The following is a 17,979-nucleotide window of genomic DNA, read 5'->3' as shown; positions in this document are numbered from 1 at the left end:
GGTCTAACATGCTCTGCCTGCCCCCTATCTTCTCTTCCTTCTCTTACCTCATTTTCTTCTACTTTCCCCATCTCCCTTGCTACAGCCATAGGAGCTTCCCTGATGCCCCTTGAGTATGCCAAACAGGACTTTGGTACTTACAATCTATCCAGAAAGAATACTTTTACCCCAGGCACTCATATGGCTTACTTCCTTCAGATGTCATCGCAGATGCTGTCTTATAGAGGTGGTCTTCCCTGACTGTGCTATATAAAATGCCTGTCCATTAGCCCCACGCTTTTATCTCCCTTGACCTACCTTACTTTTATTTATATTACTTGCTCTTGGCCATTATGTATTTATTTGTTTATGAACTATCTCCTCTACCAGAATACAAACTCTGTGAAAACAGAGACTTGATCTGTTTTGTTCTCTGCTATATCCGTTGCATTAAAACAGTATAGCAGGTGCTCAAAAAGTATTTGTTCAATGAATCAATGAATGAATGCTTCCTATTTTGACTGTGAATATAAAGATGTTATATAGTGCTATTCCCTGAGCTCCAACCACCAAAAGAAATGACACATATCCTTCAAACACTTTGTGAATTAGGAATATTTTAATAGTATCAGTGGGAAAACTAATTTAAATTGCCCTGATAGTGCTTAAAATACCTCACTGGAATTAGTCAAGAGTCTCTCAAACAGGTGTTGAAGCAAATGTATGATCCACACTTACGATACTGAAAATACTGAAATATTTCTATACCCTAGGTGGTAAAGAATTGGTATTCCTGAGCCCCCATCCTCCAAACACCACCACTTTATATTTTCCCCCAGTAACCAGACATACTTCTTGGCACAGCAGGGCCCCTCTAAGACCCTACTCCAAAGCTGGACAGCCCAGTACCTCACAGATCATTTGCTACTTAATATCACTGCTAGAGGCAGGAGCAACTGGTGGATTAAAGGGAAGACCCTAAAGATGGGGTTATTGAAAATTACAGGGAAATAAACAAACTAATAAAAAGCATCTTGCCATAGCAACTCACTCCAGTGAGTAATCCTTCCTGCTGCTGATGACAATTTAAATGTCCCACTGTACAAATAAGATGTCACTTTTTCCAACAGGAATAAAAAGCACATGAAATTATCACCACAGATGCACCTGCCAGTTACCACCACAGCAGTGGTTGTAAAAACTTATGTATTTATCTATGAGTCACTGTTTCTTTGCACATTACTGTTAACCTGTTTTACAGAGTCTCCAGAATGAAAGAAGCCTGCTTGGGATTATTCTGATGTCAATGCCTTGACAACAATTGATAAGCAGAAAGCTAAAGAGACCTTATCTTTCCTGATAGGTGACCTTTCCTTGTTCCATCCTCTCCACCACACTTAATAAAAATGAGATTCGGTTTATATTTGTCCTTTCATATATAGCTAATCAAATTAATCACACAAGATAAACATTTACCAGTTCTGGGAAGAGAGATCTCATTTTATAAGCTTATGTGAGCAAATGATGCTTGGGACCTTTGAAAGACATTCTGATTTAACTCCTAGGTCTGCTCTGAAACTACAGAAGTCCTTATAAATTAATATTTCCCAATAGAATTTGTATTATTATAGCCACATTTTAAATGTAGGCCACTTAAAATTACTTGAAAAATAATAATAAAAATATGATATTTGAACACACCTTGAAAAAAGTGTGGAGGAAAATATACCACTGTTAATAATGTTTCTCTGCCAGGGAGAGATAAGAGCGGACTTTCACTTTCAACATTATTTATTACTGTATGCTATTTTTATTCAAAGAGAAAAAAGCAATAAAGAGTTTTTAAAGTAGGAAAGCATGGAGATTTGGGAAGATATCAGTTAGCAAGGACAAAGAACTCTCCTTCAAATGCCCCAATGTTTTTGAAGCCTACAAATCAATAACAAAAATATCATTTCACAGATCTTTAATTCAGTCTGAAATCCCCTTCTTCAGGGTCAGAGAGAAATTAATAAAGCATTGGCCTGGAACAATTACTGTCACGTGTACACACAGGACTGGCATGAGCACCAGCCAGGAACTTTTGAGCTCAGTGACACAGTCTCTACAGCACAACTGGTCCTATCTGCATCACCCACACCTGAAGAGGAGAAGGGATTTCTGAAAACCTAAAAGCCTTCGTTTTAATTTTTTTTATGTTTTTATTTTCTTTTTGAGAGAGAGACAGGGTGTGAGCAAGGGAGGGTCAGAGAGAGAGGAAGACTCAGGATCTGAAGCAGTCTCCAGGCTCTGAACTGTCAGTGCAGAGTCCCATGTGGCTCAGACACGAGGCTTGAACTCACAGACTGTGAGATGATGATCCCAGCCGAAGTCGGATGGCCAACGAACTGAGCCACCCAGGCACCCCAAAAGCCTTCGATTTAGAATTTTAAAAAAATGAAAAGGAGAAAGATGTAATGTTTACTTACAAAAAAAGAAAATTATCTCATTTTATTAAATTTTTATCTTGGTATCCTGCATTAAAGAAAAGAAAAGAAAAAAGAAACTCCAATGAGTCATAATTGCCAACATTCACTGAGCTATTCCTGCATGCCCAGGAATGTTAGTCTCTGCATCCGATGCATGAAGCAATATGTTATTAGTGTACCCATTTTTCCTACTAGAACACTGTAGCTCAAAAAGATGGCCCAAGGTCTACTGGCTCATAAGTAGGAACTAGGAGCAATCCAGACAGACAAGATTATGCTCCCTATCTACTACTCCATCATGCTAACAAATCAATAATTAGTAATGGAAACGATTGAGACTACACTTAATGAACCAAAAAGGTATATATACAAGTATAATGTCTTCTATAGGCAGTTACTCTATAAGCTTTCACCTTAATGAAATGTTTCAAAATCCCCTAATGTATTCTGAATTTCTGTCAAATTAAAATTCAACATCTAGGTGAATTTTTGTTTAACATTTTACAATACTTTTATCAGTACTCTTAATCTTTCTTCAAGTGTATAAAGAACCACTTAAATTTTCAGAAAGTCATATTAATCTAAATTGAGTAAATGAGTGCTTAAACAGATTTGAAAACAATTTCTACCCAAAGATTGAATCATCTATCAACTACAAGCCTGACAGGGGAAGATATTGATGTCTGTGTACCTTTCATTTTAAACAATATTTACAGCTCAGTGTTTCTCTGAAAAAGAAGCCTTGAGGTAGCCCATACGTGAAAATTCCCATCACTATGGTAACCAGAAATGGCAATAATTACACAGTGATTCATCATGTATCCCAAATAGAATTTATTTGCTGGGGACAGAGAAACAACTCAAAGCCATGCTTTACTGGAAAAGAGCCCAGTTAAAGAATAACCTGGGGTGGTAGTTGTTTTTAAGTGTTTGTCAGATTTTTATACTTTTAGGTTAGGACATCTGTCTTAATAGTAACTCCAGTTCAAAGATGTAATTAATGTATCTCCTAAAGAAATGTTCATGAAATTTATTCATTCAGTCATTCAATAAATGATTTGCACAAAGTAAGTATCCTTCAAGGTAGTTGCTATAGGAGGTGTGGGGCATATTACTGTGAACAAGATAGCAGGAGGCCTGCCTCACTGAGCTTTCAGTATGACTAATAAGCAAATAGGCAACAAGAAGATGGTGTGATATACAGTCTGCTGCCTGACGTAAAGTATGCTCTGGGTAGCTGGGGCACACATGACTTCCCAGAGGAAGTCATGACTAAGCCAAAACCTGACATAGGAGCATGACCTAGCCAATTAAAGCAAGGCACAGAGGTGTGCAGGCCTCAGAGGGAGCCAGACAGAGGAAGAAGCAGGCATAAAGTCCTGAAGAGTAGAAAACAGGGCATATTGAGAAATCAAGGTAGTTCTCTGTGGCTGAAACATGGGGCTGTTGGCAAAATGGTGGGGAGAAAATGAAAATGGAGAGAAGCAAAGAAGTCAAGAAGCACAACATGAAGGGGCTTGTAGCTAAAGGCTTAGCAACGACAAAGAGTGAACTATTGCTGCGTGTACAGAATGGGCAACTATCACAGACATAATGTAAAGCAAAAGAGTATATAGTATGATTCCATTTATATGAAATTCAAAACTAGGCAAAACTAATCAATGAAATAGAGATCCAAATATGGGAGAGGATACTAACTTTGAATAAGATGTAAAAAGGGAATCCTGGGGTGCCAGAAATATTCTACATCCATCTGAGCAGTGGTTAAACTGGTAATATGTAGACAAAAATTTATCAAGTTTATATTTATGGTTTGTTCACATTGCCTTAAACAGATCATGCCTTAATAAAAAGGGTAAAAATCATATAACAAAAAATGGGGCACCTGGGCGGCTCAGTTAGTTGAACACCTGACTCTGGATTTTGACTCAGGTCATGATCTCAGGGTCGCATCGGGCTCCATGCTGAGTGTAGAGCCCATTTGGGATTGCCTCTCTCCCTCTGCCCCCCTCCCATTCTTGTGTGCTCTCTTTCTCTCAAAATTAATAAATATAAAATATTTTTTTTAATTTTTAAAAAGTATAACAAAAAATGACTTGATATATTAGAAAATGACCTGTTTATACAAATCAAAAGGATCAATGATTTCTAGAGAAAATTAATAAAGAACTTTAAGAAAGGAGAAAATCAGGGCTCCAGGATGTCTCAGTCAGTGAAGCCAGTCAGTTAAGCGACCAACTTTGGCTCAGGTCATGATCTCATGGTCTGTGAGTTCACGCCCCTACATCAGGCTCCACGCTAGCAGTGCGGACCCTGCTTTAGATTCTCACTCTCTCCTATCTCTCTCTGCCCCTCCCCTTCTCACACTTTCTCTCTCTCAAAGTAAATAAATAAAAACTTTTTTAAAAGATAAAGGAAAAAAATTTTAATGAAGAGTTTGGGTTTTACCATTTGTGCAATGTGGATTAAGACAGGTCTTAATCATAATATTTTCCTTATAGAAAAATCATATACATATACATACTATACACAAACCTATAGTATTCACCTATAGTAAACATAATCATCTAATTTAATATAATACTACCTACCCTGAGGATAAAACCAAGGTAGAAATACACAAATGACTTCAACTACTTTGCTTAAGTTCTATTTCATTTTTTTATGTTTATTTTCATTTTTGAGAGAGACAGAGCATGAACAGGGGAGGGGCAGAGAGAGAGGGAGACAGAATCTGAAGCAGGCTCCAGGCTCTGAGCTGTCAGCACAGAACCCAACCTGGGGCTCGAACCCACAAACTATGAGATCATGACCTGAGACAAAGTCAGGTGCTACACTGACTGAACCACCCAGGCACACCTATATTGCTGAAGTTTTAAGCTAGGTGTACATACATAGAATTCTCATCTCTTTTTGTACATATTAAATATTTTATTTTTTCCATAATTAAAAAGAAATCCACTCTCTGCAGTATGAAGCAATTAAAGGAGTGCTGTAGGGATCCAGGCATGAAATGATGGTGACTCATCTTCTCTAGGGGCTTTGAAGATGTAGGGAAAAAGACCTCCAGAAGAGACATGTGGAAAGTAAATCACCAACATTTGGTAATTGACCAGATGTAGACTTAAGGGAGAGCAAGGAGACAGTTTTCTGCTTGACCAACTAAATGGATGATGTTGCCATTTATTAAGATGGGGAAACATAGAGATATGAGCAAGATTTGAGAGACGGTAAGAGGAAAACAATGAGTTCAATTTCTGACAGGGTGGGGACACCTGGGTGGCTCACTCAGTTAAGCAATTTCTGACAGGGTGACTTTGAAATGTCTCCAAATGGAGATTTCTAAGAAGCAGTCAAAACTAGAGTCCAAAGATAGGAATGAGAACTGAGTTAAGGATAGATTTGGGAGCCATCAACAAAGAGCAGATGACTGAAGCCACAGACTTGCACAAGACTCAAGAGAGAAGTTGGGGTGCCTGGGTGGCTCAGTCAGTTAAGTGTGTGACTTTGGCTCAGGTCGTGGTCTCATGGTTCACAAGTTCAAGCTTCACTTTGGGCTCTATCTGACAGCTCAGAGCCTGGAGTCTACTTCAGATTCTGCCTCCCTCTCTCTCTGCCCCTCCCCTGCTTGAGTTCTCTCTCTCTCTCTCTCTCTCTCTCAAAAACAAGTAACATTCTTTAAAAAAAAAAAAAGACTCCAGAGAGAAAGTGGGGAGTAAGCCCAAAAATGAGAGTTTAGGAGGGAGATTTAGGGCAGAAAAGGAGTCACAACAGAGATAAAAAGGCACCCAAGGGGTGCCTACATGGCTCAGTTGGCTAAGCAATGGACTTCTTCTCAGGTCATGATCTCACAGCTCATGAGTTCAAGCCCCGTGTCAAGCTCTGTTCTGACACCTCAAAGCCTGGAAACTGCTTCGGATTCTGTCCCTCTCTCTGCCCTCTCCCGCTCACACTCTGCCTTTCTCTCTAAGAAAAAAATAAACATAGAAAGAAAGAAAGAAAGAAAGAAAGAAAGAAAGAAAGAAAGAAAGAAAGAAAGAAAGAAAAGAAAAGAAAAGAAAAGAAAAGAAAAGAAAAGAAAAGAAAAGAAAAGAAAAGAAAAGAAAAGAAAAGAAAAGAAAAAAGAAAAGAAAAGAAAAGAAGGAAAAAGAAGCCCAAGAGGTTGGAGGAAAAGCATGAGTGTGTATCTTGGTACCTAAGAGAAAGAATGTTTCAAGGAGGCCTGGTCAACAGTGCCAATTTCTGATGCAAATTCAGGGAAAGATGAGAACTAAAAAGTAAATGTTGGATTTGGCAGCCAAGAGGTCTTTGATGACTATTACAAGAGCCATTTCTAGGAAAGGTGAGAGGGAAGTTAGCCTGGGATAAATTGAAAACTGGTGATGGAAAGTAGAGATATCAATTGTGGACTTCTTTTTCAGGAAGTTTGGCTTTAAACGGAAGGACAGAGATAAAAGAGGAGCAGGAGGGAGACAGGTTAAAGAAGGATAAATGATAAGTTTGTATTTTTTAAATATTTATTGGGAAAGCGCAAGCAGAGGAGGGGCAGAGAGTAGGGGACAGAGGATCTGAAGCAGGCTCTGCACTGACAGGCTGACTGCAGTGAGCCTGATGCAGGGCTCAAACCCACTAACTGCAAGATCTTGACCTGAGTCTAAACCAAGAGTTGGGTGCTTAACTGACTGAACCACCCAGGTGCCCATGTCTGTATTATTTTAAACTGACATACACATAAGTATGTATGTCAAATTCCATTTGATAAAAGAATTTAAATTATGGTAAAGAAAAAAAATAAGTATGCATATATTACCATATATTATATAGAGACATATTCAGTTCTCCAAAATGAAGAAAATAACATCAAGTTCTCATCAAGACAATCACCTGGTTACAAACATACTTAGGTCATGTTAACACTCAAATGCTGGTGACATAAGGCATAAAGTGAACAAATTTTAAACCAGGAAGCAGCATGTTACAGCAAAAGAAAAATGGATGAGAAATGACTACTATTATAGAAAAGATCCTACACCATTCCTTCCCCTTCTACCATCTAATAGTGCAAAATCATTCTTTGTCATTGAATGAAAGAATAAGTTTGAGCCTGACATACAAAAGAAAATTGGGTTACTATTCAATAGCTTTTTAGATTTAGATGCTATTCATTTTCATGGGAAATAGGCATTATTAAATATTTACCAGCTTTGGAGTTTTCAGGATGTTTGTCCGGGTGACATTCCAAGGCTCTGGCTTTAAATTCTGCCAGGATTTGTTCAACCTAAAACAAAAACTGGTGTTAAAAATAAGGATTCCAACTTAAATGGCATAGAAGAAGAAGTTGGGCATCATTCCTTTTCAAAACAGCCATGACCAACCCAACTTTTAATTGTGATCCTTGTATTTGTATTTCAATGTTTTACTCTAAGAAATAATTGCCTGAATTATGAAATTCAGAAAGCGTCCAATAAAAACTGTTGTCCAAATAGCGGTAACAATTTAACTTGCTACTGCATTTAGATAATGGTCCAAGACACCTGTGAGCTCAATATGTTTAAATGTCACAAATGGTCAGATGGGTTTATTTTAAGAATACATAGAAGATGTGTTCACTAATCTGAGTTCTTCTAAAGATGCTTAGCCATCATTCATTATTCAAGGATGACTGTTTAGTTTATAAATTAATCCATTATAAATTTCCCTCTTTTTTTATTAAGAATATCACAATTAAAAGGACATAATTCAAATCTGTTAATTTTGTTATCAATTAACAGTGTGGTTGGAGACTTTGGTTGGGAAAAGAAAAACTTCAGCCCAAACTAACATGAAGTTTGAGAGGCATTTTGATTTGATTTGATTTCACTCAGCCATCTAAACCTTATTATCATGCATAATCAAGACTTGTCCTCGTTAATTGTAATTCCAATGACAGCAGCAGGAGACAACAGTGGTTATGTGGCCCGCAATACCATTCGTTTTACTTTGTTTTATACTGTTTTTTAAATTTTTATTTTAAGTAGGTTCCACACCCAAAGTGGGGCTCAAACTCATGACCCTGATATCAAAAGTCACATGCTCTACTAACTGAGCCGGCCAGGTGCCCTCATTTGCTTCATTTTAAATCTTAGTTCTGCTAGAGACTTTAGGCAAGTTATATAACTTTCATGTGCCTAGTTTCCTTATCTTCGCATTACATGAATGTTAGAAATAGATCATTTAACACAAAGCCTAATTATAGTAAGAACTCAATAATAAAAGCTAAAACTAAATGTCAGTGGTTAGGTAAATTGTCTGAAATCATTTAGCTACTTACTAAAACAGTCAAATTTTTGTTAATGAAGAAGTTGGACTTTGAATCCAATAATCTTTTTTAAAATACTCATTTATTTTTGATAGAGAAAAGATGAGTCAGGAAGGGACAGAGAGAGAAGAGGACAGAAGATCTGAAGCAGGCTCTGCACTGACAGCAGCCAACCCGATGTGGGGCTTGAACTCACAGGCTGTGAGATCATGACCCGAGCCAAAGTTGGACACTCAGCCAACTGAGCCCCCCAGGTGCCCCTCAAATCCAATAATCTTAACCAATGGCAGAATTCTTAGGGAACTATTACCAAGTTGCATATTTACTATCCACTAATTAATAAAAGTAAATGACCTCTTGTTTGAGAAACAAATTCTCAAGCAGCTCAGCTTAATATTGTTATAAGACTCATGGAAAAAACATAAATTTATCAGCTCCATGTCATCCTTAATTCTTGAAAAAAATTTCCTCCGTTTTATAGAGCCATGCTATAGGGGAGCCTGGCTGGTTCAGTTGAAAGAACATGTAACTCTTGATCTCAGAGTTGTGAGTTTAAAGTCCCACCTTGGCTGCAGAGATTACTTAAAAATAAAATCTTTAAAAAATAATAATAATAAAGTCAGGCTGTATTAGGTAAGCATATGCATTAAATGCCCAGACTGATAACTATTCTTTTCTTTGTTAATCATCTACTGGGAATCCAGTGGAATAACAGGAAAAGATAGACTTTCTGTTCAGAATTGTGATTGTGTTTCCTCTTCCTGGGTGCTCCCTTTAACCACAGTTACCAAAAGCCACTTATTTAACAGAGAAAATTGAGACTGAGACTTGTTTTTAAATTTTAAAATATTAAAATTTCTAAAGATTCTAGTATTAGTAGTAGTAAGCATTTTTTAATTAAGCTATATATGAATTTCATAATCTCTCTGAAAATATTTTTATCAATACAGAACAAAAAGTAAAAGTTCCTTTATCCCTCATCCTCCCAGGATAACAGATTATACCCTTCAAGATACATTTTTTACACACTTATACACATATTTATGTATGTATGTATGTATGTTTGTATGTATTGGAGGACTTTAATAAGATAAATGGGTAAAATTATACATATCTATCAAAGGTAGAAAATTTAGAGGGTTTTGTTTTGTTTTGTTTTTTCAATCCTATCCCATTAAGAAACATTCTGCCATAAGCCCATGGAAGCAAATGTACCAAAATGGTTCATTCTCAATAATGCTAATATATGTGATTGTTAGTTTCTTCTTTACACTTTCTTTACTTTGCCAATTTCATATTTTAAAAAATTAAGAATAGAGGCGACTGGGTGGCTCAGTCGGTTGGGCAGCCGACTTCACTCAGGGCATGATCTCACAGTTCGTGGGTTTGAGCCCCAAGTTGGACTCTGTGCTGACAGCCAGCTCAGAGCCTGGAGCCTGTTTCGGATTCTGTATCTCCCTCTCTCTCTAACCCTCCCCTGTTCACGCTGTCTCTCTCTCAGAAATAAATAAAACATTTAAAAAATTGTTTTTAAATTAAGAATAGTCCATATCTGTTTTTCATTACTTTTTATAGTTTTAGGGTCACAAATTTATCACAAATCTCCTAGGTAGGCTAGTTCTGAGTAAACTAACTGGTAAAGCAGGTTAGTTTGTCTTGGGAATATTCCATTTATCTCCTGGCATCCCCACCCCATGTGTTCATGCCAAGTGTAGTCCATGGACAAATGAGGCCCTCCATGTCAAGGTCCACTGAATCCTGTTTTCCTGAGCCAGTGTTCAATGGTCTGGAATACTGCTTATTCTGCTAGCCAATAAACATACAAACAAATGTTCAACTTTACTCATAATCAAATAAATCAAAACATCTAAGGTATGATAATGACCAGTGTCACCGAGGGTGCAAAGAAATGAACATTCTCATACTCTCTTGGTGAGGATACAAATTTCCTGGAAAGAGATATATACAGAGATCTATCTATCTATCTATCTACCTATCTATCTATCTATCTATCTATCTATCTATCTATCTACCTACATATGAAAGAGTGATAGAATTGGAGATATATATGTATATATAGATATATATGAAAAGTATATAATTTTTTTTTACTCTTTGATGTAACAATTCCTATTATAGCAATTTGTCTAGGGAGATATTCAGAGGTGAGAAAATTACTTAGTTATAAGAAGGTTCAATAAATAAAATGTTATAAATTTTAAACAAAACCTTATATGTCCAGTAATGAGATATTAAAGTTAACTGAAATATTGCTTAGGATGAGATATTATTCAGTCATTTAAAAAATCATCTTGTAGGGATGCCTGGGTGGCTCTGTTGGTTAAGCATCTGACTCTTGATCTCAGCTCAGTTCACCATCCCGTGGTTTGCTGGCCCCTGGTTGAGTTAATACTATTGTGCCACTGCTAATTTTCTGATTTGTAAAATTTTACTATGAATAATTGTAAATACAATGTTAACATTAAGGGGAACAGGATGAAGTGTATACAGGAACTCTGTATTATTTTTGCAATTTTTCTTTAAGTCAAAAATTATTCAAATAAGTGGAGCACAGAGGATTTTTTAAGCAGTAAAACTACTCTGTATGATAAACGTCATTTTACATTTGTCCAAATCTATAAAATGTACAAACCCAAGAGTGAACTATAATACAAACTATGACTTTGGGTGATTATGATATATCAGTAAAGGTTCATCAGTTGTAACAAATGTACCATTCTAGTGGAGATGTTGATAACAGGGAAGCTATGCATTAGTGCAGGGAAGGAAGTATATGGAAAAGCTCTATACTTTCCACTCAATTCTGCTATGTATCTAAAACTGCTTTTTAAAAATCTGTTAAGGGGCACCTCAGTGGCTCAGTCGATTGAGTGTTCAACTTTGGCTCAGACCATGATCTCACAGTTCCTGAGTTCTAGCCCCACATCAGGCTCACTGCTATTAAGGCAGAGCCCACCTCAGATCTTCTGTGCCCCCTTCTCTCTTACCCTTCCCCCAACCTCAAAAGTAAATAAACATTTTTTAAAGTCTATTAAAAATCATTTTGGGGCAAGTGGCTGGTTTAGTCGGTAGAACATACCACTCTTGATCGCAGGGTCATAAGCTCAAGCCCCACATTGGGCATAGAACTTACTTAAGAAAAAAAAAATCACTTCAAAGTAAAATATTGTTAGGGGCGCCTGATGGCACAGTCAGTTGAGCGTCTGACCTTGGCTCAGGTCATGAAGTTCATGAGTTTGAACCTTGTATTGGGCTCTGTGCTGATAGCTCAGAGCCTGGAGCTTGCTTCAGATTCTGTGTCTCCCTCTCTCTCTGTCCCTCTCCTGTTCACGCTCTTTCTCTCTCTCCTTGAAAAATAAATAAGTATTAAAAATTTTTAATACTTTAAAAAGTAGTGTCAGTTATAGAATTGTCTAAATTTACAAAGTTCCAAGTGTCCAGTATTACTGTGAGGCCAAAACAATGCCCATACCCACACCTGCAACTTATTACATGCCAGGTACTATTCTAAGCACTTTATTTAGCATGTCCCATGTAATGCCCACAACAACTCTATGAGGTGGGTACTATAATTATTACCCCCATATTACCCCCGGGTTGGCCTTTAGAAAACAAAGGCATAGAAAAAAATTAAGTTATTTCCCCAAGGTCATACAGCTAGTAAATGGTAAGATTTAAACCCAGGTGGTCCGAAGTCTATAAGAAAGAGAACTAGAAACAAAAAATAGATGTCTCCATTTATCAAGTTTATGCTCAATTTTCAAGACTGTGAAATCTTGAAATCAGGATACCTTCTTATCATTACTACTGAAATGGCGACCAAATATCAAAAAATCAAGTAAAGTATACATCAAGGAGGATGAATTCATAAGGACTTTAGAAGATTTCATAATGCGTCTTTTGTGTAAAATGTGATGCAGGGTGAAAAAGCTGATTAACTTGGAATCAATCTTCAATAAATATTCTTGAGGGACACCTGGGTGGCTCAGTCGGTTAAGCGTCCGACTTCGGCTTAGGTCATGATCTCACGGTTCGTGGGTTCAAACCCTGCATTGGGCTCTGTGCAGACAGCCAGCTCAGAGCCTGGAGCCTGTTTCAGGTTCTGTGTCTCCCTCTCTCTCTGACCCTCCCCTGCTCATGCTGTCTCTCTCTCTCTCTCTGTCTCTGAAATAAATAAAACATTAAAAAATTAAAAAATATATTCTTGAAATTAGGGTATGTTGTTTTCTACTCAACAGAGCAGAAATCCTCCCTTAATTAAATGACATTTATATGTGTCATTTAATTAATTTTCAACACAAGCTTTAAATTGTAAGAACTAGGGCACCTGGGTGTCTCAGTTGATTAAGCAGCCTTCTCTCAATTTCAGTTCAGGTCATATTCTTGAGGTGAGATGAAGCCCCGGGTTGGGCTTTGCGCTGACACTTCAGAGCCTGTTTGAGATTCTCTCCCTCTCTCTCTGCTTTACCCTGCTCTCTCTCTCTCAAAATGAATGAATGAATGAATGAATGAATGAATTGTAAGAACTATATACTAAAGCAAAAGAATTTTGTGTGAGGTCCAACTCAGTTGTTATCAATAGAATCAACACATTGAGTTGCTTTGAAATTATAACTGCTAAATTGCTTTTTTTTTTTTTTTTAAAGTAGGGTCAATGCCCAATGTGGGGCTTGAACTCATGGTCCTGAAACCACAAGTCTTCTGCTCTACCAACTAAGCCAGCTAGGTACCTCTAAATGCTTTTGAGTATGAATATTTCTGGTCAATCTTTTAAAGCATCAAGTCAAGGAATATTTGAAGTAAAATAAATCCATCCAATACAAATCAAGTAAATGAAATGTCACACTAAATACACAAAAAAATGGAATTAAAATAGTTTCAAATGGGAAAGATATATATGAAAAGATGGGAAAGATACATACAAAAATTGACAAAATTGTGACAGATCATTTCATTTTAAATAAATGATTGTAATTTAAACATGCTATGGCATGGACAGAAGGAATGGCAAGATAATGCTTTTATTCTCCTGTTCACAGTATCTACAGAGAAGTATGACTATAACTGGTAATGAAAATGCTGACTATAATGAAAGGAGACTGTTATAAACATTATAAATAATAAGATTTTTTTTTACTCTATTCAAAACTAATGCTCCTTCTCTTTCTTCATAGACTGAGGAAATAATCACATAACTATAAAAGACTGACTAATTGGGTCTGGAGATTTATTATGGGGATAGAACAACTTTTACCTTATAACTTAGCATGACAATAGTCTTGTAAAATCCAAATCATAAAGCTTATTGAGCTAAATGATGTTCCTTTGATTTTAAAATTTTCCTTCAGGGGCACCTGGGTGGCTTAGTCGGTTGGGCGTCCGACTTTCGCTTAGGTCATGATCTCGCGGTTCGTGGGTTCGAGCCCCCCGTCGGGCTGTGTGCTGACTGCCAGCTCAGAGCCTGGAGCCTGTTTCAGAGTCTGTGACTCCCTCTCTCTCTGACCCTCCCCTGCTCACGCTGTCTCTCTCTCTCTCTCTCTCCTAGAAATAAATGAAACATTAAAAATAAAATAAAATAAAATTTTCCTTCAAAAATTATTTGGCAATAGCATAATTCATAATACAGATGTTAAAAATGGTAATAAGCTTTCTCAATTGCTGTAAGTAAATCACCACCAAAATAAACAAGAATAGCATATCCTAAAGGGAAATATGCAACTAAAAGAGTATTATAACCTAGGGTGTGTGTGTGTGTGTGTGTGTGTGTGTGTGTGTGTGTGTTTAACTACAAGATACTTAAGCTGACTTTCTCAGTCTGATGATAGAGATTTTAATCCTTTGTGTCCAAGGTCACATTCTATTTTCCAAACAAAATTAAGCACATTTTATTACTAAACTCCAGCTTTATGAAACAAAGATAATTAGAAAAATATTTTGCTTTAAAATATTTTAATATTAATAGCCATGTTTTAGTAATAAAATAAAACATTTTAGTAACTATTATATAAAATATAAGATAATATATTCAATAATTGAAATATACTTCATATTCATCTCCATAGTATTTAAAATATTGGAAAACTAGGAATGAATGAAGTATTTAACAATAAGAGAATAATCAATTGTGATACAACAATAAAATGAAATATACAATATTAAAATATGTATGAAGAGTGTTTTATGGTATGGATAAATCCTTGTTATAATGTTAGTGGGTAAAAAGCAGGAATCAACGAGTAAATATATAAAATCTTCCCAAATATCTCTCTAAAAATATATATAGGAAAAAGACTGAAGTTTAATATACCAAACACTAATAGTGTTATCCTTGGGAGGTAGAATTACAAATGAGTTTTCCATAATTTTGAAAACGTTTACAACCTTCATCATTGTCTATGTGGCGCTTTAAAAACATTATTTCATTGTAGATCAAGTGAACAAGTATAGAGTTATCACACGTTTTGTTTCAAAGCCACCCTTTTAAGTAATTTTTAAGTTAAAATGTTAACATAAAAGGGTGTTTTTTGGTTTATATAATTTAACTGCTTATATAAAAGTACATATTTTAGTAAAACATTTTAAAATCACTAATTACTAGAAAATACATTTAATCTTAATTAACATTAAATACATTTAATCTCAATTATAGTATAAACTGCCATAATAAAGATATAGCTTATGTGTTCTGTGAAACACTGCCAACAGCATTACAATAAAATTTCAAATATATATTTTTGGTATATTTGAAATAGAGTCTATGGCCATGTGTCAGAATACACATATTGAATCAGAAACATCTATAAAATCACAAAGGACACTACTCCAGTAAAGACCCAGGATTTATATCCTTAACTTTCTTTCCCTAAGCCAAACATGCTTTAAAACAATGTAAGATTAGGTTTTTAGGCAATGTGACTAAAAGTTCAAGGTTAAAACCTTAAATAAAAACTTGAAAACCTGTTGTGAAAAAGAACAGCATTATCCACTGTCTTACCGAAGACAGTTCATCACATCCCAGTAACATGTAGTAATCTTCAGTATCTTCTGACTTGTAATTTAGTATTGCATCCATTTCAATGACTAAATCAGCTTTTCTTCCCTGTGAAACAAGAGACAAAATAAGCTGTGAATTAACAGGAAAAGCCTTTTTAAATCTGGCTTTCAGGAGCACGTTCCAAACAGCAATAACTAGATTTAAGGCTGGCCACAGTCCATACAACAGATGTCATCCTAGACCTTTGTAAACTCTACCTTTCATTGGCTGTTGGCAGAAGAGAAAAGAATAGACCACGTGCCTAACCGCTGCAGTGAAGCCTGGGATCTGTAGTTTCAGTTTATGTAAGTAATGCACTTGAACCGTTCCTTTTATACGTTGACAAAGACTGTCCATTTTTACATACTCCCCAAATTAGCTATTTCTCCATCACCTGTATATTTTTATCTTTTTCCTTTTTTTGAAGAAATAGAAGAAACTTTGAAGCAATATAATAAAAATCTTAGAAAGTGTTAAATCTGAGTAGTGGGCTTTTTCTGAGTGTTTAGAATATTTCATAATTTTTCAAATAGTTTAAGAATAGAAGGAAATAGGAGAGCAAATTTTCAATCCTTTGATAATGTATTCAGTAAACAAGTATTTATTGAGAATCTATTTTATGCCCAGCACACTTGTAGGAAAAGGTGTGGTAGATAAGTCTCAGTTCTCAAGGGGCTTACATTCTGATGGAGGAAAACAGACAAGAAACACGCAAACAAACAAGATCAATTAAAATAGTGATTTATAGGGTGCCTGAGTGGCTCAGCCAGTTAAGCATGTAACTTCAGCTCAGGAGTGATCTTGTGGTTCATGGGTTCAAGCCCCAGGTCGGGCTCAGTGCTGACAGCTCAGAGCCTGGAGCCTGCCTCAGGTTCTATGTCTCTATCTCTCTCTGCCCCATCCCTGCTCACACTATGTCTCTCACTCTCTCAAAACTAAATAAACATTAAAAAATTTAACAGTAATTTATACCATGATGGAAATAAAACAGGACAGAGAGGAGAACTGTATGATGACCATGTTTGATTTACTGTGCTATTGTTCCTGAGTTGGCTCTCCAGGCTCCGGAGATATCTGGCCTTGGGTGAGTTCAGGGAATCTGTGTTTCAGCTTACTGTGGTCCTAGGATATGCAGATCAGTCTAGGATTTACACAAGAAAGTCAGTGGTATTGGATACAACATTTTAACTACCTCAATCCTTTAAACATTAACCACCTTGAAAAAAGAAACATTTTCATTGAGCTCACCTATATACAACTTTTTTAAAGTTTATTTTGGAAATGAAATAAAGCACTGAGCATCATTTTTACAACTCCTTCATTATATACACTCCCTAACTAAAATTTCTGTATGGAATTTTATATTTTTCTTTCATAGTTTATTGTCAAGTTGGTTTCATATAACACACAGTGCTCATCCCCACAAGTGCCCCCCTCCATGCCCATCACCCCCCTTATCCTCTCCCCACTCCCACCAGCCCTAGGTTTGTTCTCAGTATTCAAGAGTCTCTCATGGTTTGCCTCCCTCCCTCTCCCCAACTATTTTTCCCCTTCTCCTCCTCTATGGTCCTCAGATAAGTTTATCCTGATCCACCTACAAGTGAAAACATATAGCATCTGTCTTTCTCTGCCTGAATTATTTCGCTCAGCATAACACCCTCAAGTTCCATCCACGTTGCTACAAATGGCGAGATTCCATTCTTTCTCATTGCCATGTAGTGTTCCATTGTATAGATAAACCACATCTTCTTGATCCATTCATCAGTTGATGGACATTTAGGCTCTTCATGATTTGGCTATTGTTGCAAGTGCTGCTATGAACATTGGGGTACATGTGCCCTTATGCATCAGCACCCCTGATTACATTCTCACCAACAGTATAGGAGGGTGCCCATTTCTGCAGATCCTCCCCAGCATCTATAGTCTCCTGATTTGTTCACTTTTTTAAATTTTTTTAATTTTTATTTATTTTTACAAATAGTTTATTGTCAAGTTGGTTTCCATATAACCAATCTGAAATGGATTATCTTAAGCAGACTTTTGAATTCTTTTCCCCCTCCCCACACACACTTTCTTAAAATATAGCTTACTGTCAAGTTGGTTTCCTCACAACACCTAGTGCTCATCCCCACAAGTGCCCTCCTTCATACCCATCTCCCCCCTCTCCCCCCCCATCAGTC

At 36.6% G+C, this 17,979-nt stretch overlaps 1 protein-coding gene across 2 annotated transcripts in view; it reads right to left on the bottom strand.

Annotated features, from left to right (window-relative positions):
- DNAJC12 (DnaJ heat shock protein family (Hsp40) member C12) overlaps positions 1–15,952 on the bottom strand; it is a 40,200-nt gene extending 24,248 nt beyond the window's left edge. For both annotated transcript variants that reach the window (XM_039233301.1, XM_039233300.1), the window contains exons 1-2: positions 15,761–15,952; positions 7,647–7,725 (exon numbers count right to left, since the gene is read on the bottom strand). In XM_039233301.1, coding sequence (XP_039089232.1) covers positions 7,647–7,725; positions 15,761–15,838 — 157 coding nt within the window. In that variant the 5' untranslated portion in view covers positions 15,839–15,952. The remainder of the gene's footprint in view (positions 1–7,646; positions 7,726–15,760) is intronic.
- Between the last annotated feature and the right edge of the window lie 2,027 nt (positions 15,953–17,979).

This window comes from Hyaena hyaena, unplaced genomic scaffold, assembly GCF_003009895.1.
Source record: "Hyaena hyaena isolate Hyena2069 unplaced genomic scaffold, ASM300989v1 scaffold_73, whole genome shotgun sequence".
Lineage (NCBI taxonomy): Eukaryota > Metazoa > Chordata > Mammalia > Carnivora > Hyaenidae > Hyaena > Hyaena hyaena.
Note: the sequence above shows the minus strand (reverse complement) of the source record. Positions and strands in the feature narration are given on the sequence as shown.